At 41.6% G+C, this 27,432-nt stretch overlaps 2 protein-coding genes across 2 annotated transcripts in view; one reads left to right on the top strand and one right to left on the bottom strand.

Moving 5' to 3' along the window:
- MRPL43 (mitochondrial ribosomal protein L43) overlaps nucleotides 1–11,821 on the bottom strand; it is a 95,211-nt gene extending 83,390 nt beyond the window's left edge. The window contains exons 1-2 of the mRNA XM_069611664.1: nucleotides 11,590–11,821; nucleotides 3,830–3,936 (exon numbers count right to left, since the gene is read on the bottom strand). Of these exons, the coding sequence (XP_069467765.1) occupies nucleotides 3,830–3,936; nucleotides 11,590–11,720 (238 nt within the window). The 5' untranslated portion in view covers nucleotides 11,721–11,821. The remainder of the gene's footprint in view (nucleotides 1–3,829; nucleotides 3,937–11,589) is intronic.
- A 464-nt stretch (nucleotides 11,822–12,285) lies between these two features.
- The window catches only part of TWNK (twinkle mtDNA helicase), a 68,878-nt gene continuing 53,731 nt past the window's right edge, over nucleotides 12,286–27,432 (top strand). Inside the window, exon 1 of the mRNA XM_069611663.1 lies at nucleotides 12,286–14,547. Coding sequence (XP_069467764.1) covers nucleotides 13,209–14,547 — 1,339 coding nt within the window. The 5' untranslated portion in view covers nucleotides 12,286–13,208. The remainder of the gene's footprint in view (nucleotides 14,548–27,432) is intronic.

Here is a 27,432-nt window from a genome sequence, read left to right as displayed (position 1 = left end):
AGCCCTTAAGATTTCCCAACCATCCTGCCCCTACTGTGTCAGCTCTGGGCAGCAGGGTTACCATAGAACCCTTTCTTTCAGACAGATGCAGCTGAAGAGAGGTGTCACAAGGAATTCACACGTGCCTGTGACAAGGCCAGTTCCTCTTGATCCAATGTTCCTGGGAGAGAAATGCCAGTCAGTCTGGCGAAGTTGCTACTTCCCACACCTCTAGGCCTTTCATGTTGTAAGGGAACTTCCTTTCCTGTGGGGGTGGTACATTAGAAATGCCCGCCTTGCAATTTGGTTGGACAGCAATTCCTGGGCCTAGCCAGGATGTTAAAGTCCTTTTTGTGGGGAAAAATAAACTACACAGTACAATTTACCTATATTTTGGCAGCTTTTCTTCCCAACATATATAGTTTTGTTTCTGGGCATGTTACAGTATTAATTCCATTTAGCTTGTACAAGGTCAATCCACTGCATTGTAGAGCAGTGCAACACAGGTTCCTTTTACTTTCCCTGGTAATTTACAAATGCGATTTTCCTCGCATCTTCATTCTGAACATTTTCATAGCTCTGTCAATTTCTTATGAACAGGAATCTGTTCTTTCTTATGTATTTCTTATGAACAGGAATCTGTTCAAGAATAGGGTTCTTTGAAACTGACATAAGCAAAGGGAGAGAGAGAGAGCTTCTTGTGAAGAGTTTTGCCCGTGTTAATTTGTTGCAAAAGTAAACGCTTGCCATACGGCCTGAAACAAATTTCTCTGCTCTTTCACAGATTTTACTTGACACATACTGCCTTTCAGGGAGGAATGGCCCTCATTTGATGGTGTTCATCCTGATGATAGATGGGTATGGTTGTGTTTTATTGGAAGCAAACTGTGTAATGTTAAAAGATGGAAATAGCACCAGTGCAAAGTCATTCTAAACACAGAACATTTAAGTCATTCTAAAGACAGAACATTTGCTCTTTCAGTTGGAAGCTTTGAGCTGGCAGCATAGCAGCACTGAGCCAGGCTGCTTTTGCTTTTGCAACTGCTAAAACGCAGGTTTTAGGGATGCAGGGGAATATATTCTCAGCAGACCCAGCACAGCCATTATTTTTTAACTGCTGAAAATGCAGTATGGTGGTGCAGGGGAGTTCTGCTGGGCTGGTAGGTGTACCCCACAAGTTCTGGGTGGAAAGGACGGTGAGGAATGAGACAGGGAATGCTCTCCACTGCATAGAGAGGGGTGTGTTTTGCATCCTCCATTTAAGGAGTGGGAGTACAGTTTAGGGCCTGATCCCCGTTACAGATGACACCCAAATACTGATCCCTTTAACAGGCGACTACTCCACCGACCTCACTGCTCTCAACAACATTTATTCCATTATCCAAGAATGGATGGCCAAGCATGGCCTATGCCTCAATGACGACAAGACCGAACTTCTTCTCCTAGGTTCCCAACCCAGACTTAATAAACTCGACAAACTCTATCAAGCATTCACTATAGACGGCAATAACATCATCGTCTCTAACAGCGTCAAAACCCTAGGAATCTACCTCGACTCCTCCCTCACACTGACAAGACAGATCAATTCCATCTCATCAGCCACTGCTTACACCTGTAAACTCATCAATGCCACCAGACCTTACCTCTCACCATCCAACTGCATCACCTTAGCCAGAGCGCTAGTCCTTTCCAAAGTTGACTACTGCAATGCGTTATACTTGGGAACCAGTCAGAAAAACATCAACAAACTACAAGTCATACAAAACAACGCCTTGCGAGCAGCCCTGAACATACCCAAACACGAACACATTTCGGACGCCAGACGCACCTGCCATTGGCTATCCATACCACAAAGAATTGAATATAAAACCATCTCACTCACACACAAATGCCTAGCTAACCAAGCACCCAGATACCTATCCGACAATCTCAATCACCACACCCCAGCGCGCCCTACCAGATCAGCTCAAACACATTGCTTAAATATCCCAAGATTTAAGCTCCAAAAAGCAGGGGGCTCCAGCTTCCCCGTGCTTGCCTCCAAACTTTGGAATTCACTTCCTCTCGAGCTGAGATCAGAACCTTCCTTTCACAGATTTAGACACAACACCAAAACTTGGCTTCTATCCAAAGAAACGTAAACTGCCTAGCCCTACCTTACTAGCATGCACCAAGACTGTAAATTTGTAAATATGTAATCGGTTTGTACATTTCTGTTGTATTATTCTGTTGTATTCATCGCAAGCGCCTGGATGCCCTAGGGCCAGGCGGCGCTATACAAATAATAAACTAAACTAAACTCCCCAATAAACTCCCCCATAAACCCAGATACCGTGGAATGTTGGGCACGTAAGCCCCCTCTTAGAAAAAAACACTCAAATCAAAGGATGCAAATCTTCACTTGGGAGCAGTTTTCATCTGTTATACTGGTAAAATAATATTGATTACGGCAGGGTTGGCGGAGGAGTTAAAAGTATATTTACATGGGGCACGCCCTCACGCACATGGGAAGACATGGAGATGTCACAGAGGGGGCCAGTAAACTCGGGAGCCATGCTTACAGCTGTGTGGACACTGGCCATCTCCATTCCTATACAGGCTAGTCTCTGTTGGGAGGGTATTTTCTGTTCTCGTACACATTCATTAAAAGGCAAGTAACAGTGTAATTTGGTTTTCATACAGCTGCTTCTGTTAGTTTAGTGGTTGTGTAGCACTATGAACAATAGCTATTATCTTACCAATTTTAAAAGCACTCAATGCACTGACCTTAGTGTGGGAGAAATCAGGAAAAGAAAAAAAAAAAAAAAAAAAGACGGGTGGGAGGTTTCCCTTCCAGGAGGGCTTTTGATCATGAACTGGAATGATTGTTCCCACCCCTACAATGTCATGTATTGTCCACTCCCCTTAGATTTTAGTTTTTCTAGCAGACCTTCTTATTAGGCTTCCCGTCTACCCATTTTCGCTTGGCCAATTCTTGTTCGGACTATGGACTCATTCAAGCACGCGCAATTCCAATGGGATTACAGTCCACTGGTGCATGCGCAACTCCAATGGGACTACATTCCCCAGGCCAGGTCCGGCGCAAGCACAATTCCAATGGGAATACAGGCCACTGCCCTGGCCTGGTGCATGCGCAATTCCAATGGGACTGCAGGCCCCTGTCCTTGACTGTCCTGGCGCATGCGCCATTCCAATGGGACTACAGGCAACTGTGCTGGCCTGGCGTAACTGGTCAAGGACGCAGAGCTGCATACAGCAGATTGAACTAGTATGAACCAGTGAGGACAATACCGCTGCTCATAGGCGACCGGAAGACATCATGGTGCTGGAGGAGGTCCAACGCCCCTGGGAGATTGTGGACCTGACTTTGTCATATTACATCACAGCCAGAAGTGGAACCTCAATAATGACTACCCCAGAATGAATGCATTTGTGTTTTGGCGGGAAGCGCGAGGAGTGTGCTGGCATCGCCACCTTTCTCAGGTCAGGTGACCAATGCTCTATTAAAGAGAGTGGTCAGGTCATTCAGTGGGGGCGGGGGCGTTGGGTGCAGAATGTGGTTTCACCTTGGCTTGCAAGAAATGAATACAACGGTCTCCATTTGCCATTATCCGAAAATTGAAGTACGAGCCTGGTTTCTCCGACATCAGAAAAATGAAACAATGAATCTGCTATCCCGGAATATTAACTTAACTGCAGGTACACAGATATCAGCATTGTGTTTTTAACTCACTGAGCTATCGGGCCCATATACTTTGTTCTACAGAGAGGTGTTCTGCCAAAAAACTGACAGTGAATAAGCATAACAGACTTGTTTCCGAGTGGTGCAATTCATGCTCTAGGTACTTACAATATTCTGCGACTATTTTAGGATGGCTGCATTTCTGCGGTGTAACATACATCACAATGCTAGGGTTTTGTTTGGCAAAATCCACAACATTTTCTTCTATGAACGCTCTGGAAGAAAAGAAAAACACAGAATTTAAACATTTGGGAAGATTAACTTTGAGCGTCAGATGCTTTACAAGAACCATACAACATGTACAGTAAATCGGGTATACAGATATTCTGGTGCATGCCAGCACTGGGCACGTCGAAAGCACCAAATGGAATAATTGACAAGGAGCACGTAGTCTCAAGGGAAGGAATCTACTCACCCATCACAGCTGGGCCACAGTTTCTTTCGCAAAAGCATATGTTAATAACCACAAGGAAACTGTGCATGACTGCGGACTCTACAGGTTTGGTCGCTATATCATGCTTCACAACACAACATACCTCAAATGGTGGTGGGTTCAGTAGATCAATGGAAAGCACCCAATAGGTGGAAAACTATCAGTAAAAAAGGTCTCTGTACAGCCCATGCAACCCAAATCTTGAGTAGAATGCCAAGCAGAAGAAGAGAGCAGAGACATAAACTAGGCAAAGAGGTCATTTACAAAATAAATATATATATGTCTTACAGTAAAAGTCAGGGAGCCTCATTACAAATACTGCAGTTCGGGTAAAAATGACAGCAATGCAGCAGTAATTCCGTTATCGCCGCATTGTCGCAAACTTGTAAGGTGGAGGACTTACAAAAAGCTGGGACGTAAATCCTCCACCTTACTGCCCCCCCCCAAAAAAAAACAATCAATTAAATGGGCAGAATGGAGAGTTTCTCCCGAAATCCCCATGAAGTCCTGTGGACTCCAAAAATGGGGGATTAACACCTCCATCGCACCACTTGTAATCCCTGTGGTGGATCTGTGTGATGAAGTGGTGGCAATGGTAATCCAGTTGGTAGCTCCGAGTGATCCAGTAGTGGCCATGGTAATCCCTGTGGGGGATCTGCATGATCCACTGGTGGCCACGATAATCCCTGTGGTAGATATGCGTGATCATGTTGTGGCAATGGTAATCGAGTTTGGCAGTAATTCGGCAGATTTACCACCAAATTACTATCAAACTCAAAATCATGTGCAGTGAGCATGAAAATCTGCCCAGAGGTCAAGGCTGCAGAACCTGCAGAGCTCTACAACAGCCAATCCTGGAGGCGATCGCTACCCCCAAATGAACAAACCACCTTGCCGGGATGTCATTACCCGCCAACTCGTAGCATAAAAAAACGTACTCATATTGCAATTGTTCATCACAAATGCCATACCGTCCAGCTTTCAAAAAAAAAAAAAAAAAAAAAAAAACACACGGAAAATAGAAAGAACCGGAAATGTCTGAATAAATCTACAAACCCAAACTATACGAAACAAAAAAGGACTTCAATGAGTTCAATCTTCCTTTAGGAATCACAATTAGAAAAACGCGACCACTTCGTAATATAGCTTTCAAAGGTTAAAGATTTTTATTGAATTGTATGCCCGTGGGAAAGTAAAGGATAGAGTTCAGTCTTCCTCTCGGAATCACAATGAGTCACACGCGACCACACTGATGTAGTTCTCGCAAGTTAAAGGTTACAACAATTGTTTTATCAAGGTAGGTTTTCAGTAATGGCCTTCGCAACGTTCAACCTTCTTAATAAGTGACACGCGACCACTCCTTCAGATACAGGCTTTTAAAGGTTTAACAATGGATATGAAGCAGCATTTGCTCTTCATGCGAGTAAAAGGACTTTCCTAATATACGCAAGTGCTACTTTTCCATTGTTCAAGTATTACAGGGAAACGAGCACTTCTATATATTAAAATGAAAAGCAGTCCTCAGAATCATCTGCTATAGAGCCTTGGGAGAGAGATTGATAAGAATGGAGGTGCCCTTAAATACAAGACGAGCATGGGTTGGTTGTTTGACCAAACGTCATGGACTCCTGATTGGGAGGAGGGATATTATGAGCTAAAAGTCCTGGGACATGCAGGTGGACTTATGGGACTGGGGTGAGAATTTCACTCATTTAGCAACTCTGAAGAGTTATGCCTTTGTTATGGACATACTATATATGTATAACAGCAAGCCTTATTTAGTTATACGTTTGTCTAAATAGTTACGTAGATTTATACTTCAGTTATGCAAAAATCGACTCCCGGTATTATGCTCACTAGGGCCGTCCCTCGCATTGGCCGAAGTAGATAGGTAATGTTGTATATGCCATAATCCTTGTACTTTGTAGACACTGAAACATGTCCTAACAGAATGCCCAGGATTCGGTCATTTGTATGTGAATATTTTTCGGTAAATGTGTATATAATTTGGATACGATTAAGGCTATCATTTTGGAGGTGCTGTGTAAATACAAAGAGTTTACCCCTAAAAACGGCTCTATATATAGTGTGGAATATCGTTGCTAAGAAATTAGTTATGTCAGATTGAGTGTTCCCTCTGAAATAAGCAATTAACTTTATTTGGGCCTGTAACGGTGTCTCTAATTTGTAAGGTAGGCTGTAAAGTATTGGATAGGAGTGTTGAATTTTTACGGATAATAATAAGAATGATATGCATTTTAGCACGAGAGTGATATTTCAATGCAATGTGCATTTTAATGGAATGGTTAAGATTTGTTATGAATATGTAGTATGGTTTATTAGATTTTAGATTGTGATTAATTATGCAAATGGTTTTATCTGATTATTGACCGATTAAGTTTATTTTGATGTGTAAAGTTTTGTTAAACTAAAAACACAAAGATTTTCTTCACCCTCTTTTTGATGTGTCTAGACTGGTGATATTTTTCATTACTCTCTAGGTCCGTGGTATATGGGTAACAATATCCCATAATTGACTCTGGAATAGAGGACTCCTCTTAGAAGGGAAATGCTGAATACTGCGCCTCGCCTGTCATGATCACAAGGCCAAATGCTTTGGTGGAAAAAACCTATGTCTGTGACATGCTTATTGCATATATCTGTGCAACTGGTACTTAACCCCATGAGCTGATCCCATATTCATTGACATTCTATATTATCACCCTGTCGTTTTATACAAGCTACCCTGAAAGTGGCTGAAAACTGCAATTTTCCACCTAATTTTGCAGTTCTCTGCCCAAGCCATCCACTCTGCTTAATCTCTTACTTTCTTTCCTCTTACATAATGAATACACAAAGCTACTAGATGTCTACGCAAAGTAGTCATCAATAGTTCCATCCAGTCTGTACATCTACAGATCTTCAGCAATACCATACACTGTAGTTAGCCCCCAGAGCTCGCTTTGCTTTAAAATATATATCTGTACCTGCCTTAGAGTGCTGACCAAACTGTTTTCAGAGCCTTTTCGTCTCATCGATTTATTCATATGCGTCATTCGTGCAGCAAACCTTTACCATTTTACACGCACTCATCCAGGGCTTGCAAAGTGTACTTGCTCACTGAAGTAGATTTTATGAAGGGCAGTACCATTTTGCTGGGGATGTTTGAAACCTTTACTTAACATTTAGTTTGTTAAGAAGTAAATGTCAAAAAAAGGTTTCAATGTGAATGGCTGGCCTCTTGGTGGCAGCAGGTTGCCAAGCATAAACATGGTACTTGTTATTGGCAACAATTACTTTTCATACATTGGACAGCCTCAATGCCAACAAGCACTAAAATGGTTCAGCAGACCAATAAATAATCATCTCATTTAATAAAGGGATCTCACCGTCGGGTGTTAAAAGGCTGCAAATTTAAAAACAAACCAAGTTACACAACCTGGAGGTCTAGCAGAATTTAAAGAATTTGCCAGGCCTGACTGATCTCACTAATCTCTTACTTCAGCGGTAGACACAAATGTATATTGATGCTCATTTTATGTTTTGGGTACAAATAACATCTGTTGACATTAAACATATTGTTACAACATTGCTAATCAAATGGGTTGGTTTGATAATGAAGAACATTTTAATCAGCAAACTCTGCTAATCATTTTTTGAAAACGAATGTATGCCTTGTACAAAGCAAATGGGGGGCTGGGGAGGGTAGAGGCGTATTGCCGTTGGTTACCGCTGCCACTCTGGGATATTGGTATAGCAGCTTCACCAGGTTATTGAAAATCCCCTGAACTTTTCTAAAACAACAAATGTATATTCATGGAAGTGTTTTATAATGGCGCAATCCCATAGGACAACATTCTGTGAATCAGGGCCATAGTCTTGTCTGACTGTCGAACACACTTCACCATTGAGGGCTGGGATAGCGTCACCAGGATCAGAGGGGCTTGCTATGATATTTAGCAAACAATGCATATGCTCCACTGAGTTTCTGTTCATTACGAAGCCTGTCAGTTCCCACTGTACCAATGCGTGCTTTAGTCATTAAAATCGGTCTGTATGAGCTACAGCGCAATGGATCTTTGCCCAGTTTGTAAAAGACAACTATGGCAGCTTTGGTCATGGACAGTCTTCCTCACATGCTTCAGGCAAAATCATACTTGGTTTAGGGGCAAATGATTCGCTCATTGCTTCATAAAGATCGATTGATAAGTCACCTGGGCCTGCTGCTTTCCTGCTGGCAAGTCCAGTATTGCCCTGTTCACCTCTGTCTCAGCGTTTGCAAGTCTACCTCTGAGATTAACGGGAGGTAAAATAGTTGTAGGAAATTGATTATATGTTACTTATTTGTGTTCTGTGGAGGTGCATAGAGCTCTGTCTAGAACTCTAGAAAGAGGTTATTTATATCCGCTGCACAGATTATAGCCTTCCCCTTTTTATTTGGGATTGCTTCTATAATTTCTAGGGATAAAGCCATCAACCCGAGGGGCCTATCCCCAGTGCTATAAAAGGTTTGGGCTGTCTTATGAAAAACATTTGTGCGTGAGGTGGCAATGTCCTTCAGATCAGTTTTGAGCTTATGAAGTTTTGGGAAAAGGTTGGGCTCTCTAATTCTTTTATGGATGCCTTCAATAGGTTTGAGCTCCATTGAGATTCAATATTCCTTATTTCGCCATCACAGAATCTTGTGCAAACGTTGTGAAATACAGCAGTCTCTAAAATATGTTTTACATGCATCCCAGTATCAAACTGTAATAAAATTGTGGGTTATGTTTTTAGACCAATATAAATCCAAGCCATAAAGGAGGCGTTGTACAAACTCAGGGTATTTCAGAGTTGCCAGGTTAAGTCTCCACAAGGGGGATTTTCTGGTGTCAGTTGGCAGTGTTAATATAAAGTGAATTGGTCTGGTCTTGGTAAGAGAAAAATTAGTAATTCCTCCTTGTAGGATGAACAGCTCGCCACACGTCTGCCATTCGGAGCGCTCCCAAGAGTGTGGGCAATGTAATTGATTTTTTGGGGATGTGCAGGAGTGTAGTTACAAAGGAATGAAGGTCCAGTGAATTTGACATTATGGTGTTGAAGTTGCAGGGTGTAGCACATTTCATTAAAGCACAAAATATTTAGAATCTTCACCTATATTCACTAACAACACCTTAAAAGAAATCAGCATTTTCTGTCAGCTAGTACCTACATATCAACTGTTTATAGGGAGATTTACTTTGCCTCTAAAAGGTTATAAAAATCTATTATAACAACTCAAGACATCAGCATGGACACGAATATAAGGAAGCAAGGCACAATAGCACACATCAATGAATGCAAGTCAAGATCAGCTTAAAGAAATAAATTCAAAAACATGACATTCAAAATAAAAGCCTACAACCCCTTTCTCTTCTCTGCTGCCGGCATCCCACCCATGTCTAGGGATTGAAGTTTTTTTTATATAAATTCACAGCCAGGGAAATTCCCTTCTTACCCAACATTCTTATGCCATTCATATGACAACCAGACACCTCACGCCTCAAAGCTCTGATTCCAGACACTCTCAGCACCAACCCTGCATACTCCACTAGAATCAATAACATGGGTCTTGTTGACTATATTCCGTGAGCGTACGGCCAACCATTCTTTGGATTATGGTGTCTCCATGGCTATCTTACTGTACATTTTCCACCCATCTTAACACACAAACCAAAAGTCAATTTAGTAAAGAAGTGCTTCTTCCACCTATGCAATGAATAACACTTGCTGTCATCTCTCTCATGTCAAAAATAGTCTACACCCAACAGCATATACCTTGGAATGCCATGCTACCACACCAAAAAACTACAGCGAATACAGAACACAGCTCCAAAACTACTCTGCAGACTCACAAAGAGAGAACAACACACGAGCACTGAGAACCCTACACTGGCTAACAGAAAAAAAATGTTTTACTTCAAACCCCTCTGCATAACCCACAATGCAATCCACGGCCAAGGAACAGAATTCATACAGGAAAGAATATCCATCAACAAACCAAACCGAGTCCTGAGATCCAGCATTGACATCAGCCTTGAACCAAATAAAGCAATATTCAAAACTGAAATTTGATGGATAAGCCTTCTCTTGCATCTCAGCAAAACTTGGAACTCACTCCAGGGAAATACGAACAGAAGGAGAACACCTAACAAAAGAAAAACCTACAAGACACCTCTTCCCTTTTTAGATGGGTCAATTGAAGTAGTATAGAAGAGAAATACCCAACCACGACACAGGGAGAGACATCACAAACCAAAACAAACAAAACCGAACCTACCAAATCTGGGCTGGCACAACGAAGCAAAAGCATAATACCAACGACGATGCAAGGAACTGAACCCAACAAAATCAAAGTAAACCACAACAACCCATAGACCTAATGCCACCAACCCTACAAAAACTTTCAATTTTCCTACAAACTCACCCTCAACACACATACTTCTACCATAGCACGATCTTTAAATCAGACAGCAAACTGCACCAACACCTGACTCAGTCCAAAACACGAATCCTCCACAGAACATTAAACCAGACTATCAAAACAGTGTCATACAGAGTCAGACACCAAAATAACACTACACCCATACCAACTAGAAGCAAACCTAACACAGTGACCAGTGACAATTTTCTTCAGAACAGAAGCTACCAACACAGCAAACATTCTTGTGCGCTCTCCCATTCGTCCGACTAACTAAACCTTCCTTTTCAGATCCCCTGGGGACCATAAAAATGGCAGCGGTGTGCAGTATAAAGTCAAAATGACAAAAATTCATGCAACGACTTGCAGAGCATCACTTGCAGGCTCTAAAAATATACATATTCACAAATTTAAAAATGTGTATTGAAAATGTTTATAAGACAGAGCAAGGAATATTACAACCCAGAGGGTGACAGAATCACATACAAGAGAGTTCTTGATGTACACATGGGACCTCGTACATAAGGAAAACGCTATACACTTGGTGTACTTAGAGAGCCACAATTTCTGAAACTAGTGTATTTTTACAGAGCATTTACTGTTTCTAAATATTAATAAGTAATGGAGAGATCATAGTTACATAACCTACACTTTACAGAACAGCATTTTACTTTGGACAAGAAGCCAAAAAAAAAAAAATACAAAAAAAGCCTTTCAAAACAGCCCTCAAAATGTGCATCACGATGCAGACTTCTTATCCCACTGAAAGCACTGCTTATATTCCCAAAATGCACTTTGAGCGATATGCAAAGCATGAAGCATCGGGGCTTCCCACACTGACCCACACCTAGCCACGCCCACACCAACCTGACAATCACCCCCTTCTTATCCCGGCGGGGTCCCCCGCTTTCTCCATTTCCAGCACTTGCCTAGCCGCTCTCTTTCACTCGGGGGGGTGCTTTATCTATTCCCCGATACAGACATCATGGTCCTCACCTCGCGCCCAGTGAGTTTCGCGCATCCTTGCTGAAGATCAGCGTCAGCCTCTTAAGCTGACATATGTAACGTCCCACCCCGTTGTGCAGCACGCTCTGCAGAAATCGACTGGGCGAGCCGCGCGAAGTCATGCTGTAGGGTAGCTTTGCTGCGAGCTCAGAGGAGGTAGCATGAAAGGCAACACACACATATTCTACACTCGGCCACAAGTGACCTCATAGACAGGAAAGAAAGACTGTGGTATTTCTTCCATTCACAATTAAAACTGCAGAGATGCCCTTCCTTCCCATCAAGTTTCTGTTCTTAAAAACGCGGCCATCTTGAAACAGTGTTACTTTCTTCTAGCCTTCAGGAACTGGAAGCTACTTAAAACACAACAACCATCTGGAACAATCTGGTTTAAATCTATGCGCACTTTTCAATCTGTATTAAGTTTTACCGTGAAGCAAAGGGTCAGACGGGCACAATTATAAATGTTGTGTAAACAAAATACGTGCTTTTCATCAAGCCATCGATTATACAAAGGAGTCCACCATGTTTTTCTTTATCAAGTCGTTTCTGTACTTTTCTTACATGTATGAGGGTGTAACTCGTATTAATGTACAGTACTAGGTGTTTACATGCAGTCGGAATTCACAGGTAGTCCTTCCTCAATCTTTATTATTTCTTCTGTACGACACTTGACATGTGTGCAAAAGAGAGCTAGCTGCCCTTCAGGCGTTGCGTGCAGATTGTGGATTGCCCGCCGAATGTCAATCTCTGTGCAGATAATACTGAACTGCGCGTGGCCGGAGAGATGCAACGGAAGATTGCAGAATGTTTGTGAAATCGGTGCCTTTTTCTGTGAGCATACCCGCTCCTTCGTCTGGATAATTTGCAATTCTGGAATGAGCACGCCTGCAGCAGCCAGACCTGCCAAGGAGATATAGAAGGAGAATCTTCGAGAGGGAGCGCGCTCCATGGAAACGGCATGCGGTTGCACATCTATCCGTGTTTACTGTTTTCCGACTGGGGAGGCTGACTGACCCACTTGAAAGCACGTGTTTTTGTTTACTTGTTAAACCGGTTGAATGCAATTATGCAAAGAAGAGAAGGAATTCCAAAAATGCACAGACCGAGCCCATGTTGGAATACGATTCATCACCCGAACTGGAAATAAACTTTCTTATCGGTGATGATGCAGTTTTTGTTGTGGGATTTGTCAATATATTGCTTTGTTTCATGCATCTTGAGTTGTGCATTCCTGGCTCATTTGAAGAGTTGGATTATGTGGCATCCCCTGTGGTGCTCGACTGATTATCGATAAACAGAAGGATTTCTCGGGGCATGAGCGAGTCTACAGTTGAAGTGGCTGCAACTATTGTTTCATACAAATCTTATGTGACGTGCAAATTAGCTGGCAGCCCTGCAATGACCAGAGAACCCGGATTTTCGGGGAGATAACTAGCACTAAAGTCATCCTCTAGTCCGTTTATTCAAAATACCTTTGCAGAGCTATCCTTGTGCCTGTTTTGAATTCTTCTACCATAATCAAGCCTACTTCAGAATACTGCCATGTATTTATTGCCACTTCGTTAAAGATATTTATTATTTTTGTTTTGGGAAAAGAAATTGGAATTATGTACAAGGGTCTAGGTCTGTGCGTGAAGTCATTTGGCATGCTCCGACCTGCAGAATGTATGCTGGTACATTGCCTGTTCCCTTCTCTTACGTCCTCTTGTAGCTTGTTGCCCAGTCTTTCCCTTTCATTTTACCGGTCACTATATATAGGTCTGACTTGCAGAACCCCTGCACAAGGAATGAAAAGTCTAAGAGATCCCATTCGCCGGAACTTTAAGAAGGACCCGCTATCTGCATTGGACTGCACTTTGCCACCCGTAACCATAACAGAAATTCGCCAGTTCCTGAGGTCAAAGAACATTTCGTTCCATGATGGCTACAGTTGCTTACACACACCAAGCCTGTTCGTTGAGGGTACAGAGAGGGATGCCTTCAGTCTTTTCATTGACAAGACCACAGGGCGCTTCTTGTGCAAGGCCACCCTGGTGGAAGGCAGCTGGGAGGACTTCCAGGACAGTGTGGAGCTGCTTCAGAAGGAAGGTCTGCCCTGCCTGAGCCCACACACCACTGCTGGCTACTTGGAAAGTGACTCAGAAGTGCAGCTCGATACCCTGGAGGTGAACAGGATATGGAACAAGGCCGTCTGGTTCTCAGACTTGGAAGAAGAGGAAGCTCGGCTGTTTAAGATCATGTTCAATATCCCCAAAATATCCAATCCCACCCTAAAGAAATTTGGCGTGAAGTATTTTAAACCCACTAATTGTTTGGTCTTCCCCTGGTTCTGTCCGAGGGGCTCTACTTTGAAAGGTATAAAGTTGCTATCTGCTGAATGCAAAGAGGAAACTGTGAATTACATAGAAACAACTTTACCAAGGCCTGGAAACTATCATAACCTCTTTGGCCTGCACCTGATGGCTAAAAGAGACACAGAGGTGATCATAACCAGTAGAGAAGTTGATAGTCTTGCTCTTCACCAGGCCACTGGATATCCTACCATAGCTTTACCCCGTGGAGAGAATTGCTTGCCACCAGCTCTCCTTCCATATTTGGAACAGTTTAAAAGAATCACCCTCTGGTTGGGGAGGGATCTTCGCTCATGGGAAGCCTCCAAACTTTTTGCTCGGAAATTGAGCCTGAAACGTTGCTCTCTTCTCAGGCCAGGGGAAAAGCAGCCCAGTCCTTTGGAGGCATTATCACAAGGTTTAAATTTGAATAAAATCCTCAAGACGGCCATTCCTGCTTCCCACAAGTCAATTATTTCTTTTCGCCAGCTGCGGGATGAAGTCTTTGGGGAGCTGGCTAATGTGGAGCAGGTTGCAGGCATCAAATGGACCAGGTTTCCAGAACTCAACAAATTATTAAAAGGTCATCGGAAAGGGGAACTTACCATTTTTACAGGTACGTACACCTACGTCTCCTAGTCAATGTTTATCCTTAGTTTTACTTTAATCATTGAATGTTTTCTTCAAATCTTAGCTTTGCTTTGGGTGTTTTGGATGCAAGTTGGAAAATAACTTCTCATTTGGTGATTCTGCCCCCCTTGATTAGCACAGCAGTATTATATAAAGTAGGGCTCACCACCTCCCTTTTTAATTTCTTCTTAGTGTCTCACTTGTACCTTTTTCATTTCCTCATCAGTATATTAATATTCCAAATAATGTTTTCACTTCTACAACGATTTTTGACATGTGGAGGAGAGCAATGCTCTTCGAAATGTGAATAACAACTGTGCTAGCCTACTGTAAGTGATTTCAATCTGGCACTTCACCTAAATCGACGCCTAGCGTGTAATGCACAACTGAAATCCTTATTTATTTGTGTCTAAAAGTTATTTTATTCTGTACGATGTACCACTCATATCACGCCCCTCTCCTGGACCCCCCCTCCCCGGTCACACTGAACCAGGAATCAGGCTGGTTTGCAAAGTTAAAATATGGTCTCCCCTCTTCCTTGTTAGGAGGAGAAAAACAGGAATGTCACATTTATGATGTGGGTTTATGAGTCTTAGAGTCCACCCCTAGCCTCTTGAACACAACATTTATTTTTGATACAATACATATTTACAAATGTGCAACCTCTATAACAGGCATATATACAGATTACATATTTTGTTTAGCGGATACTCCTCCAAGTCCCATCGCTGTAGGATCTTGTCTGCTTTTCGCAGAATTTTGCCCTTTTCATCCGGAACACAATGCCCAATTTAGGAGCACATTTCTACAAATGTGCGCATTGAACATAGGCATACGTGTATAAAGTGTCATACTTCTATCAGAAATACATTTTGTGTAATATCACTTTTTCCGCCGTTTCTTCCCAGAACATGTCACAGAGTTCTGGCGCCTTTTCACCCGTGCATCCGAAAATTACATTAACAATGCTGTTATTTATATATTTTGCACAATTTTACATAGGAAGTTATCAGTCTTTTTAAAATGTGTCTTTTGTCCTTGTTAAGCAACAACTGGTTGTTTAGATCCACCCCTTTAACCTTTCCTGGAACCCAGGAGCATCTCCTCCCTGTTTCTCCTGGGCAGAGGCCATTTATGACTCTTCCCACTTTGCATTTCCTTTTTAGCTGGAGGATGTCCATTGTCTCTTTCCCCCTGCGAACCAAATTCTTCCCCCCACCCTATAATCAGCACAGAGGTGTGATTTCCTGCTGGAGAGGACTGGAGAGAGAGAGCTGTTATTCCAGTTTGGGTGGCTCTCTAGCCAGGTTTAAATTTAAGGTTAATTCTGTTGCATTATTGGTTTAACATAAACTTGTGATTTCAAACTTGCAGCTAGAACACTTATTCCAGATTCTACACCATGGGCTCAAACAATTACAACACAGATTACTCTCAAGAACAGGCCACTTAGATTTCAAACATTAGATCTAAGTTTGTACAAGTTTACAGTTTTAATGCAGGCTTCTGACAGCTGTCATTCAGGCGGCAGAGGGTACTGCGCCCAGATTTTTTACAGATTTCACAGACAGGCACCTTTTGCTGTCAGCACCATGAAAAGCATGGCAGAGCAAAAGTGGATTGAATCATCCCACACTACTAGGGACTTATGTATGTTCCATTATCACTTGTGTCAAAAGGAAAGCGATAAATTATTTCCTCAAATTCCCTGGGTGTCGGGCATACCCCAAAGTGACAGGTAAAAGTATTCCACTGTCAGCACCATGAAAAGCTATCCTGTCACCCACTGAGGTGCATCTGAACCTGGCTTTATTCTTGACATTGGCAAGGCATAATTTCGTTTTCAAACACTGATTAGCAGAGTTTGCTACTTAAAATGTTGTTGATTAGTAATTCTTTGGTAATATTTTTAATGTCTCCAGAAGTTATTTGGACATAAGATGAGCAACAATATAGCGTTTGTGTACCTCCTCAAGTAACACATTTGTGAGATGTATCAGTAAAATGTAGAGATGAATGGGGAACAAATACATGCATAGATACAATAAAAAGGACTCTGAAAACAAGGCTCTGATCAGCTGGTTGCAGCCTGTGTTGCACGGGTCAGTGTCTAGTGTATTGTATGCTTGCCTCATCATTTTCTGCGTAAGGAAAGTTGAGAAGTTTCATAGAGGACAACGTTCACAATGTTAAAGGAAAATCCTAACTAGAGACTAAGGTGTTCCAACAGGCAGGATAATTGTCAACTTCAGGTGGACAAGATGGCCCTTGCCTTTCATTGACATCAACAGTTTTCAATATTGCATTAAATACCACTTTGGAGAGGGCAGGGCCAGTAATTTCCACAAGCTCGAGCCAGGGCCAAGTGCATAATTCCAACCCTGCACGCCATTGAAGCACTATTTATTATCGCTAATATCTCAGCGAGTCACCATCTGGAGTGCTGATACTTTTTTAAAATTTGTTTTAAGGGAACCAGGCTTTGCACAATTTCATGCTTTCCTTAAAAATAAATTACACATGTCCACAATTGGAATGAACTCTTTCCAGGACATAGATGTGCACAGATCAGTGGACAATTCAGCCTGGGGCACCGCCTCCAAGGACAGGGTGAAGGATGAGCAGAGGCTGAGCGGGCCAGCATGAAATGTGGTTGCTACTTGCAGATTCCGTTTGAGTTCCCAGCCTCCAGATTGGCCAGCTCTCCCCTGCAGGAGCTAATATATAATGCAATCCTAATCGTAGAGCAAAGCGAGCTCTGGAACCTAACTAAAGTGTATGGTATTGCAGTATGTCTGTAGATGTACAGACTGGATGGAAGTATTGTTCATTGCTTTGCATAAACATCTAGTTAGCTTTGTGTATTTGTGTATTCACGATGTAAAAGGAATGAAATTAAGAGACTAAACAGAGTGGATGGTGTATAAGGCAGAAAACTGGACAACCTAGGTGCAAAATTGTAGTTTGCCGACAACTCCCTTTCAGGGTAGCTGGTATAAAACAGCAGGGTTATAATATAGTATGCCAAAGAGTTTGAGAACAGCTCATGGATTGAGCACCAGTTGCACAGATGAATTCAACCAGCAGGTTACAGAACCTGTATTTTATTTCGATCATATGCATTTGGCTGTGTGATCATGGACATTTTTAAAAGTGTTCACTCGTCAATATGATGCACCTTTTCCTACAAAATGGAAAAATAGTTGGCACTCTGAGATTTAGATACCCTAACCAAATCATAACTAAAAAAACATGGAGTCAATGCAGTGTTTTATAGTAGGGACACTAACTATGTTTTATGTAACAGCTTATTTTTTTAGGAATGAAATTCAAGAACTGTTTTAAAAAAAATAACGTTAACACATGCTGGTCTTTGTTAAACAGAATATAGTTGGCCTAATAAAAGTATCATCTTGATTCATTCTGGTTTTTATATATTTGAAAAAGAAAACCTTTCTTGGCTAGCACTCCCACACAGGTTTTTGGAACTTTTAAGAGGGGAGGATAAGATTACTGCTGCACTCTCTCTCCATCAGCCCCTTTGAACTTGCAGTGAACAGAGCAAAGAGGGCAGAGAGAGCCTTGGTGGCAAGAGAGGAATGCAAAGTGAGTTGTGCTTTCATTGAGCAGGGTAATTTAAATCACCAGCTGTTACACAAGTGTCTGTTTAGAAAACCTACAGAATTACATAGCACACTGCTATGCAACACTGCTTTTTTATGCAATGCTCGGTGTTAATGGACAAGTTATGTACATAAAACATTTTTCCCATGTTGGAACTTGGTTCCAATAAAGGAAAGCAATGAATGTAAGACAGCCTTTTATACCAGGTATGGCCATGTTTCGGGACTTAATGGACCCCTTCATTATTGTCTATCTGGAGGACCTTGTGAGCTGGGATCTGCCCATCTGACACATCCATTTCACGGGATTCAGTGATGGGATGTTTCACCACATTCCTTTGCAGTATTTCTAAGGTGGGTGTGGGGTCTGGTAGTAGTTCCTGCATCCTTTTCGAATTACCCCTGCAACACTTCTCATGTGCTGCTGCACTGCAGCATGCATTCCCTTCCAGTGGTCCACCCTCTATATGCACACTTTTTTGCTCCCCTCTTTTGAGTCACCTTAGCTCTATGCTTTTTTCTAGAGTGCCTACGTGCATTCCTGCATTTGACCTCAAGGTTTTTCTCTGCCATTCTGTTATACTACGGGGACAGTGAGGGGCAGGTGGGTGTTTGTGAGGAACAGTGTCCGTAATGTCTCTACTGGGTAAATCCTTTATTGCAGGTCCTTTATACTTAGTCCTTTTGATTGATGTTGACATCTAACTTGTGCCCTTTTTCACTTCTTAGGGATCTGTTGAAAAGCCTGCTCCTGACCTTCTTCCCTAGTTTGTTTGCTCCACACCTACTCGTGGGCAGTGGTGCTCTGGGGTGAGGTGTTTATCCAGGGGTTCTATGGTCCAATGAGAAGGAAAGGTTGGAGTCTGAGTCGGGGGTTTGGAGGGGAACTACAGTCCAGTCATGATACCCACATGTTTGAGTTTATATAAATTCGCTGCCATCACATCCGGCCCAGTACTCGTTTCAACTTTGTGTAACTATAGCAATAGAGTAATACCTCACTTAGGCCAAAGTTCAGGGATTGACCTCTCTAATACTCATACCTCATGCCACATGTATTAGCCTGTTCAGAACTAGTTACTCCTTCTAGAGGTAATGCATAAACTGACGCAAAGCATCACACCCAGCCTTTCACAGTAACATTCGTTTCAAGCTGATGGTTAATGTGTGGTTTTCTGGCTTAGTTTATTAATTGACAGAATCTGCAAAGGTTCTCCTCTCTTGGTACAAGAGCACGCTCCTTGTAATGTTATAAGGCTAGATTATGCTTGCTTTCCTTTTTGGGTCTTGTATAATGTTTATTTTTCTTTCTGATAAAAAGGGGCTCCTTCTCTTTACTGTTCACTGCTTCTCATAGTTCCGTCCTTGCGACTTTACAGTGGTCATTAAACCAACTCCTATGCCATGTTGCTGATTACCATACACTTGATATTGTAACAACGTTCATTTCTTTTTGTTATTAAACAATTCAACTAAAATACCTATTCTCGGGGTCATGCTCACAAGAAAGGCAATGCAATGACTTCAACCCAGTTTTGTCGCAAGATAATCGCATGGATCTAATCATGGTGCATACTTTCCCAGCGGACGGTCTGTCTGTTGGATGACAATTCTCCTTCATGAAGCCCATTGTTAGATTTAGGTTTCAGATGCTCAATCAACATTGATCGTTCTGTAGATGGAGAGACATTCTCAGGTCGTTCGTTACTTGCGAATAGCTTGCAGGTAGGATACCATAGTCAACTAGTGACCCCTCCTGCCTGCGGCTGTTTGATCAAGTATACCCATTAACGACTTTTAGAGCCTTTTCATACAAGAATATGTTGAATGCCATTCCTCTGCGACAGATTAGAGGATTAGAGGTTTCTATTTGAGGGATTCTCCAGTCGACCTCATCTTTTTCTTTATTGGCCCACTCTCCAAGGCGACCAGCACCCAACTTTCAATTAAAATAATGATGCAATTAATTCAAGCCATGTACACAAACACGACGGTTGCTATTCGCCTTAATCAGCAGGGAGAGCTGTCCCACCCCCATTCTGACCTTTAGGTTACTGAAACAAGGTTGCCTATTGGCCCCCAGCTCTTTTAAATTTATTTTTACTCCTACTTTGCATTTAGAAGTTGCTTGAGCATTTCCTCAGAAAACTGGCACTAGGGAGGTTCAATGGTTTGTATATGCCAATGACTTAGTGTTGATAGCTAGTACCTGTCTGCTTGCAGAGGCAGCAGGATGCTCTTTCGGTCTATGCCTAAAGCAATGATCAATATTCATAAGTCTAATGTGATGAAAATCCAACCCAACAAGAAGGGTAATTTGAAAGGCTTTAGCTGGTCATTGAGCAGCACACCGCTTCTGATAGTACAAAACTACCAATATTTGGGGATTACTTATAATAACAAATTTGATGAATCTCGCTCAGCGGGTTGAGCGCTTACTGCTGCTCTCTGAGCATGATCTGCAGTTCGCAGGTTCGAATCCCGCAAGGCCAACTCGGCCTTTCATCCTTCCGAGGTCGATAAATGAGTACCAATTTCAGTTGGGTGATATTGTATGTAAATATGTGGTCTGTAAAGCGCTTTGGAGTAAGGCGCTATATAAATAACACATCATTATCATTACATGGAGAAGTTGCTTCTGCAAATAACCTTAGCAGCCCAAGCTTCGATTATTAATAAAAATTAAATACGGTATGTACTCATTATGCACTCTTCTTATGTCCTGCAAGCAAAACGTTGTTCCGATTATCACTTATGGAGCAGACACTTTAATTAACTCGGAGATAGTAAAGTGGCACTATCTAAAAGTTATCTTCTGGAAGCGACTTTTACCTCTTCCAATGAGTACTCCAATTGCAATCACTGGTTATGAGTTGGGACTCCTTTCTCTGCAGGGCATAATTGCATGGAAACGTCTTTCCCTTTTTAGAAAATGCTGGCTATCAACTTCATACTCTGGCTTTGAAAAAATTAAACCTGTGATGGAAAGTGCAGCAGATTTTATGCTTGAAACTTGGAAAAATGATTGTTGGCCGTATACGATTAAGGTAGACATTTCTATTGATCTTTTGCTGACTAATCCGAACAATCCAAGTCAAAACTCTGGATAGAAAATTGGCTCTCTAGACAAGCTGCCTGTCAAAAATATGAATTATTAAACTTCCCACTAGGAGCTAAAGCTTTTAATATCTGCGGAAGTATTTGGGAAAGTTTCGGAATTTCCATTTTCGTAATATATTTTTAGGAATTAGATTTCATGTCTGGTTAACTCAGGATTTGCTGGTGATCCGATCTAAAGATTATTATAATTGGTTATTTATAATGTTCTTAAGACGCAGAGGTTTCTAAGAGCGGACCCGTGGATCGAACCTGTGTTGCTCCGCATCGTCTTGCTTCCAAGGCGAGCGCGTTGCCCACAAGCTATTCTCCCGAGTTCCCTTACATGATGCAAACTGTAGGTTCTGTCAGCTTGCTCGAGAAACAATGATCCATTTGTTAGAAGATTGTACGACTCAGAAGATTTTATTTTATTGACAATTTTAAAGCTCAGCATATACTCTTGTCCTGTGAGAAATGACTGGATATTCTATTAAGTGGCCGATATACATCATTGACAATAGTGGCTGTCGAGTACCTGTTATCACTGAATCTTACCTGATCTTAGTAAAAAAGTTTTAACTGTGATATTAAGGAATATATCTATTTTTTATGTTTTCTATACTATTTTAACTAACAATGAGTGTTCTAATGTTTTATATTATACTGTTTTCGATTTTCATTTCATTGTTCGAATCTGTAGGAAAGAGTTCTAAATTGAACTGTAAACCAAATAAAATAATGAAAGGAAGAACACCCTTCTTATGCTTCAGGAGTCCCTCAAGTTGCTTTTCTAATGATGGTGAAGAATAATTGCTATGATAAAAGTTCTCCAGAAACATATATTTGTCTGGCTGCATATAAGAAACCAATTGTTTTGGTGCTAGAGCTGTTATGTTACAAAACATATAAATATCACCCCCCTGAATTTCTGCCTTCTCTACTTTGTGCCACCTCTAGCATAAAACGCAGGAAATGACCATTCAGACTTTGCAGGGCTGCAGACCATATGTCTTGAAAGAAACAGGTTTCCTGAATAGCTATTAAGATTCTCCAGTCTCAAAATTGAAGATTAACCCTTTTAATGTTCAAAGATAAACAACTAAGTCCCTCTCACAGTGTACAATAGGGCATTGAGTCCTTGAAGCACTCCCCTCCATATAAATAGGGACCTTTTGATCATGTGTTTATACAATCCGCCCCACCCCCTAGATTATGCCCATAGTAAAAAATCAGGATCTGGGGTTTGCTTGTAGCTAACTCTAGCATTGTATAATGATCTACTGACCATTAGGATTTTGTGACTGAGACTGTAATATCATGCTCTGTAAGTGATTTCAATCAAGCACACACCCAAGTCTCGCCCAGCATGTAGTGCGCAAATGAAACCCTTATTTATTTTTATCTATAAGTTCAATATTCTAAATGGTATACCATTCATATCACACCCTCCTCAAAATACCCCCCAGGTTACACTGAACCAGGAATCAAGCTAGTTGTAAAGGTAATTATTTGTTTATTTATTTAGAATTTAAAATCACAATATATTTTTAATAGTTAACAATCACCAATGGGGTGACAGGAACAATGAATAATATCTTTAATGCACTGGGAATAAAGTAATGAACACATAAAGAATGCAGCAAAGAAAAGAATACTTCTGAGTTGGTTTGGAACAGATGGCACTGTGGTTAGGGGTTCCCCTTGCAACACTCTCTACCCACCAATAGTCAATTTAAATAGATGTGAGGAGAGAGCAGGTATTCAGGAATAATGCCGACCAAACAGAATATCACTCCCACCTTCCCCCCCCTTAACCGCAAGAGAAAAACGGATTTGACTTATCAACTGTCAGAATGGCTTTGAAATTGGCCGAGCAAAAACACAAAATATGTTCAAAATGCTTAAATTATTATAAATTCCTATGGGAGCCACTTTGAACAGATGCAAGCAAACACAAGCAAGGATTTAATCAAAAGGAAACAGTTGGAATCTCAAAGGCCAAGTGGGAAATAATTTAAAGGTTATTCACACGTGTAAAACTTTTCCAAATGTCAATTCGCGGCAAACTTTTACTTATGCGATTTTTGATATAACGGGTCAATCGCACAGTTTCGTTTGAGTAGATAAGGATGTTAGGTACAAGTGGGAGTTGAAATTTCACTTCTATCTTAAAAACTGAGGGAGTTATAGAGTATTTAGTGAGAGGTGTTTTTCGAAAATAAAGACTCAAATTTGGACAAGGACTTCAATTTAGAATCATAAAATATGGCTTATGCTTTCATTCAAGGCTAGAGCATTCAGGCTAGGCAACCAAGTTGGGACGAAGTAAGCTCTGAGACTGATTCATGACTTCAGTAACAGATCCCCATCACCTTCCCCGACGGCACCAGTCCAAACACTCAAAGTGGGATTTATGGATCAAAGTTGCACAAATAAAAATGACTATGAAAATGGCTCTTTAGCAACTAGACAGAATAAGATAGCACTAAAGATGTTGCCACTGTTACTGCCTGGGAAAGTAGGGATAGTTCAGAGATCATAATGAAACAAGATAATGCAAGGTATACAACAGTTCTCTAGCATCCTATTAATACTCACAATCCACTGGGATTTAAAGATTTTTGGACAGTCACGGTTCTGGTCAATGGATTGGATCTATCAAGGAAAGACGGCACATCAGGCGTGGGATTGGATCAGCTAGGCCGGTCACCGGAACTGCAATGGATCTGCCCTTCTTGTTTCTGGGTATTTCAAATGAGCGGGATGGCGAGTTCATCAGGCAAGCATTATGGCAGCAAGCCAGATAGTTTCAGGATGCTAGTTTCAGTATGCTTTCTCAAACCACAGCGCTTCACTGGGTTGTAAGGATTATTTTGAGGATTGAGGCCTTACTGAAAATGGTTCAGCTACTGCTTGGCCTGGTCCTTGGCATCTGGATCTGGAAGGATGTTGAATGCTGGATGTTGAATACTGGATCAAAGTGCTTCGCTGGAATCAGAAGAGTGAGTCCTATGTAGGGGTGTCACAGTATTAGTTTTATGACGGTACGATAACCTTCTTGCCAAATGACAGTATATCATGGTTATTGCGGTATAGCAGGTGGAGTTAAATAATCTTAACAAATATTTTCTAAAAGGTCATAAATTGACAGATTTAGCATCACAAACAAAACCAGGCACCCAGGGCCAGAATTGGGCTTTTCAACATACTTTCCACTGAAATGCCTTGCTTCCACCAAACACAAACACACGTGTGGAGAGGAGGGGGGGGGGCCTGCTGCAACTGGCAAAGCAAACTGAATAGCTTTTCTTAAGTGGTCATTTAGGCTTTATGCTCCCCCACTGGCTACTGGTGAAGATGAACATGTTGCCATCTTGATAACCTGCATGACACCGATCAATGGAGGCTGATGGTAGTATACGCTTGTGCGCATATACACACACAGACACACACACACCCACACACAGACGCACTCTCTTTACGTTACCGCCTTTAGTTTACTTGCGGGCCAAAAGGTGTTCAGTAATCACGGACATGTTACCCTTTGGTATGGCAGCAGGGAATACCCGCAGAGATGAGTGAATTTCGCAGTATGACTTATTATATGTAAATTCAATGATAGGACCAGGGAAATCCCCCATTGCCATATGTTTAGAGAACATTATCCATTATAAATATATAAACCCCAAAGTCGCCAACCCAAAGTAAACCCTTTTCCTTCTTGGCACTGTATCTATTCTTCCTATTGCTAACATATTGATTTTGTGTCGGGCACGTGTGGTTTATGGAATGGCATTAAAAACTGCTCCAACTGAAACTACTTGGCAGACGGCACATCCAACAGTGCAAGACCAAGACTGCGCAGCACTTGCTTACTGCAGCCTTTCCAAATCAGATTGAAAAGCACACTTTACGGTATGAACGGTATAACGGTATAAACAATGTGACAGTTATTATTGTTCAATTAAGTGGTTCACGGTATCTTTAACAGTATACCGTTATACCGTTACATCCCTAGTCCTATGTGTTGTCAGCTGTCTCTATTTATCCTTTCAAATGACATTGCAAAAATTGGTTTATGGGCCGGCTTAACTAAACTCGGCCCTGTGGACCGGGATTGGATCAGAGCCTCATCTCTGCCTTGCATCTGAGTGATTGGCTCCAACACAGGTGATGTCAAGTTTATGGTTTGATTTTTACAATCCTTAGAAACCTCCCCTAGCCACTAGTATCAAAATCGAATTTTGTCCTAAATACATATTTATACATTTGTAACCTCTACAAAAATCACACACAAGGATTCCATATTTTATGTAGTATCTGTTCATCAACATCTCGCAGCTGTGAGATCTTGTTTCGCCTTTCTGCAGCATTTTGTCCATTTCTCCATGAAAACAATTTCCAACCTTTCTCCAAATTTCCACAAATATGTGTGTTTACCATAGGAATGTGTGTGTATAATTCAAACATAAATACAGTTCCCATAAAATGACATATATTGCCATTTCTGTTCAGAATATGCTACACAGTTCCACTACATTTTGAAATGTAGTGCCAAAATTTACACTAACAAATCTGCCCTTTTGATATTTTTCACCATTTCTGATAACATGTTATGAGACTCAAAAATTGTTCATTACATGTTCTGAGCAGCAAATGGTTTGCCTTTTGTCTCTCCCTGGAGCTTAAGGAGTAGCCCCCACCTTTGGGAACCTTCTGTAAATCAAGTTTATGACCTCTTCACACGTCCATTTCCTGGCCTGGAGAATCTGCCAATGTTCAGTCTCTAGCTGCAGACAAAAGTCTGTTCTACCCCACAATTATCATATGTCGGTGAGTATCTGCTAAGAGGAATGGCCTCCCCTTGGTGGGAAACCTGTTTTTCCACTTCTTGCACCCCAGCCAGGCCAATTGATTCTTGATTTCTTGACTTAAAATCCAGCAGAAAAAAACCTTGTTGCATTAAATGACATAGATACATTACTTTCTTCGATTTAAACCTGTAGGATCAACAACAACTGAAATCTGTGTTTCTTTCTGCAACAATCCTTTTATATTTGCTAATCCGGCAGACTTTTAGTTTAAATAACTTTAGAGCCCATTTGACAGGAACTGTCATTCACAGGCAATCCATGTTTTGCTGAAAAATGTTTTGCTCTTAACCTTTCAGGACTTTGTACATTCACAGTGCTTCGTTAGGTTAAATTAATTTTAGCACCAAGCAAGATTTTGAGTGTTGAGAAGTGTTGTGTACAGGTATTTTGGAGTTTTAGCAGCAAACTAAATGTCAATTACAGGTGAAATCTGGAGTTTTACTTGCAAAGCGCTGCTTTTCCCTCTGCACTCTGTTTCTTGTCATGGAGCCCACTGGCACTTTTTCTGCAGCATGTGCTCTGTTCCACCACACATGCACCATGGGTGGCAGGTTGTGCAGCCATCTTTGTGTGCGTTGAAAAACGTGGTTTTGGCGCGCCCCAAGATTTTGCCGCCATGTCAATGTTTCTTGCACCATAGATATCAGAGTGAGGCCGCGTAGTATAGCAGAGTGGGTCAATACATCCCACAGCCCTTTAAATTACATGGAGGGCCATCACTTGCCTTTTATTAATTAAGTCCCGGACTGAACCACCTGGGAGTCACTCTACTTGTCTGTCCTTATTCTCACATTAGGTGAGAGGAACATACCAGTTAGTTGGCATTAAGCCGGACATACGCCTGGACAAATCCTATGCAGTCTCTTTCAACCTGGTATCTTCACCATTGATATTTGTGCTTCATATCTAGACATATGTTCTTCAAGCATGGTTTATGAATCCGTTCTCCTCTTTGCTTGTCTCATCTGAAGATATATGTGGGCTTTTAGCTGGAGTAAAACATTCAAGCTGCAAAATACTAGGCTGTATTCACTTGCAACCTCGGTTCTTCACATGCACACAGAACACAATTGCTCACTTTCCAAGTGTCAAATATTACTCTCCTTTTGGGGAGTGCAAATTTGGAGACCTGATTTAACTATAGGCTTCATTTTACATGCGATTGACTCTGGGGTGCTACTGATTTTCTCCTCACTACACCCATCTGACCGAGATTGACCTAGACTGAATCTCGCATTGTTATGTCTGACTTAAGGAACGTTTGTGTTATTTTTG

This window comes from Ambystoma mexicanum, chromosome 8 (genome assembly GCF_040938575.1).
Source record: "Ambystoma mexicanum isolate Mex_15411 chromosome 8, UKY_AmexF1_1, whole genome shotgun sequence".
NCBI classification, from domain to species: domain Eukaryota; kingdom Metazoa; phylum Chordata; class Amphibia; order Caudata; family Ambystomatidae; genus Ambystoma; species Ambystoma mexicanum.
Note: the sequence above shows the minus strand (reverse complement) of the source record. Positions and strands in the feature narration are given on the sequence as shown.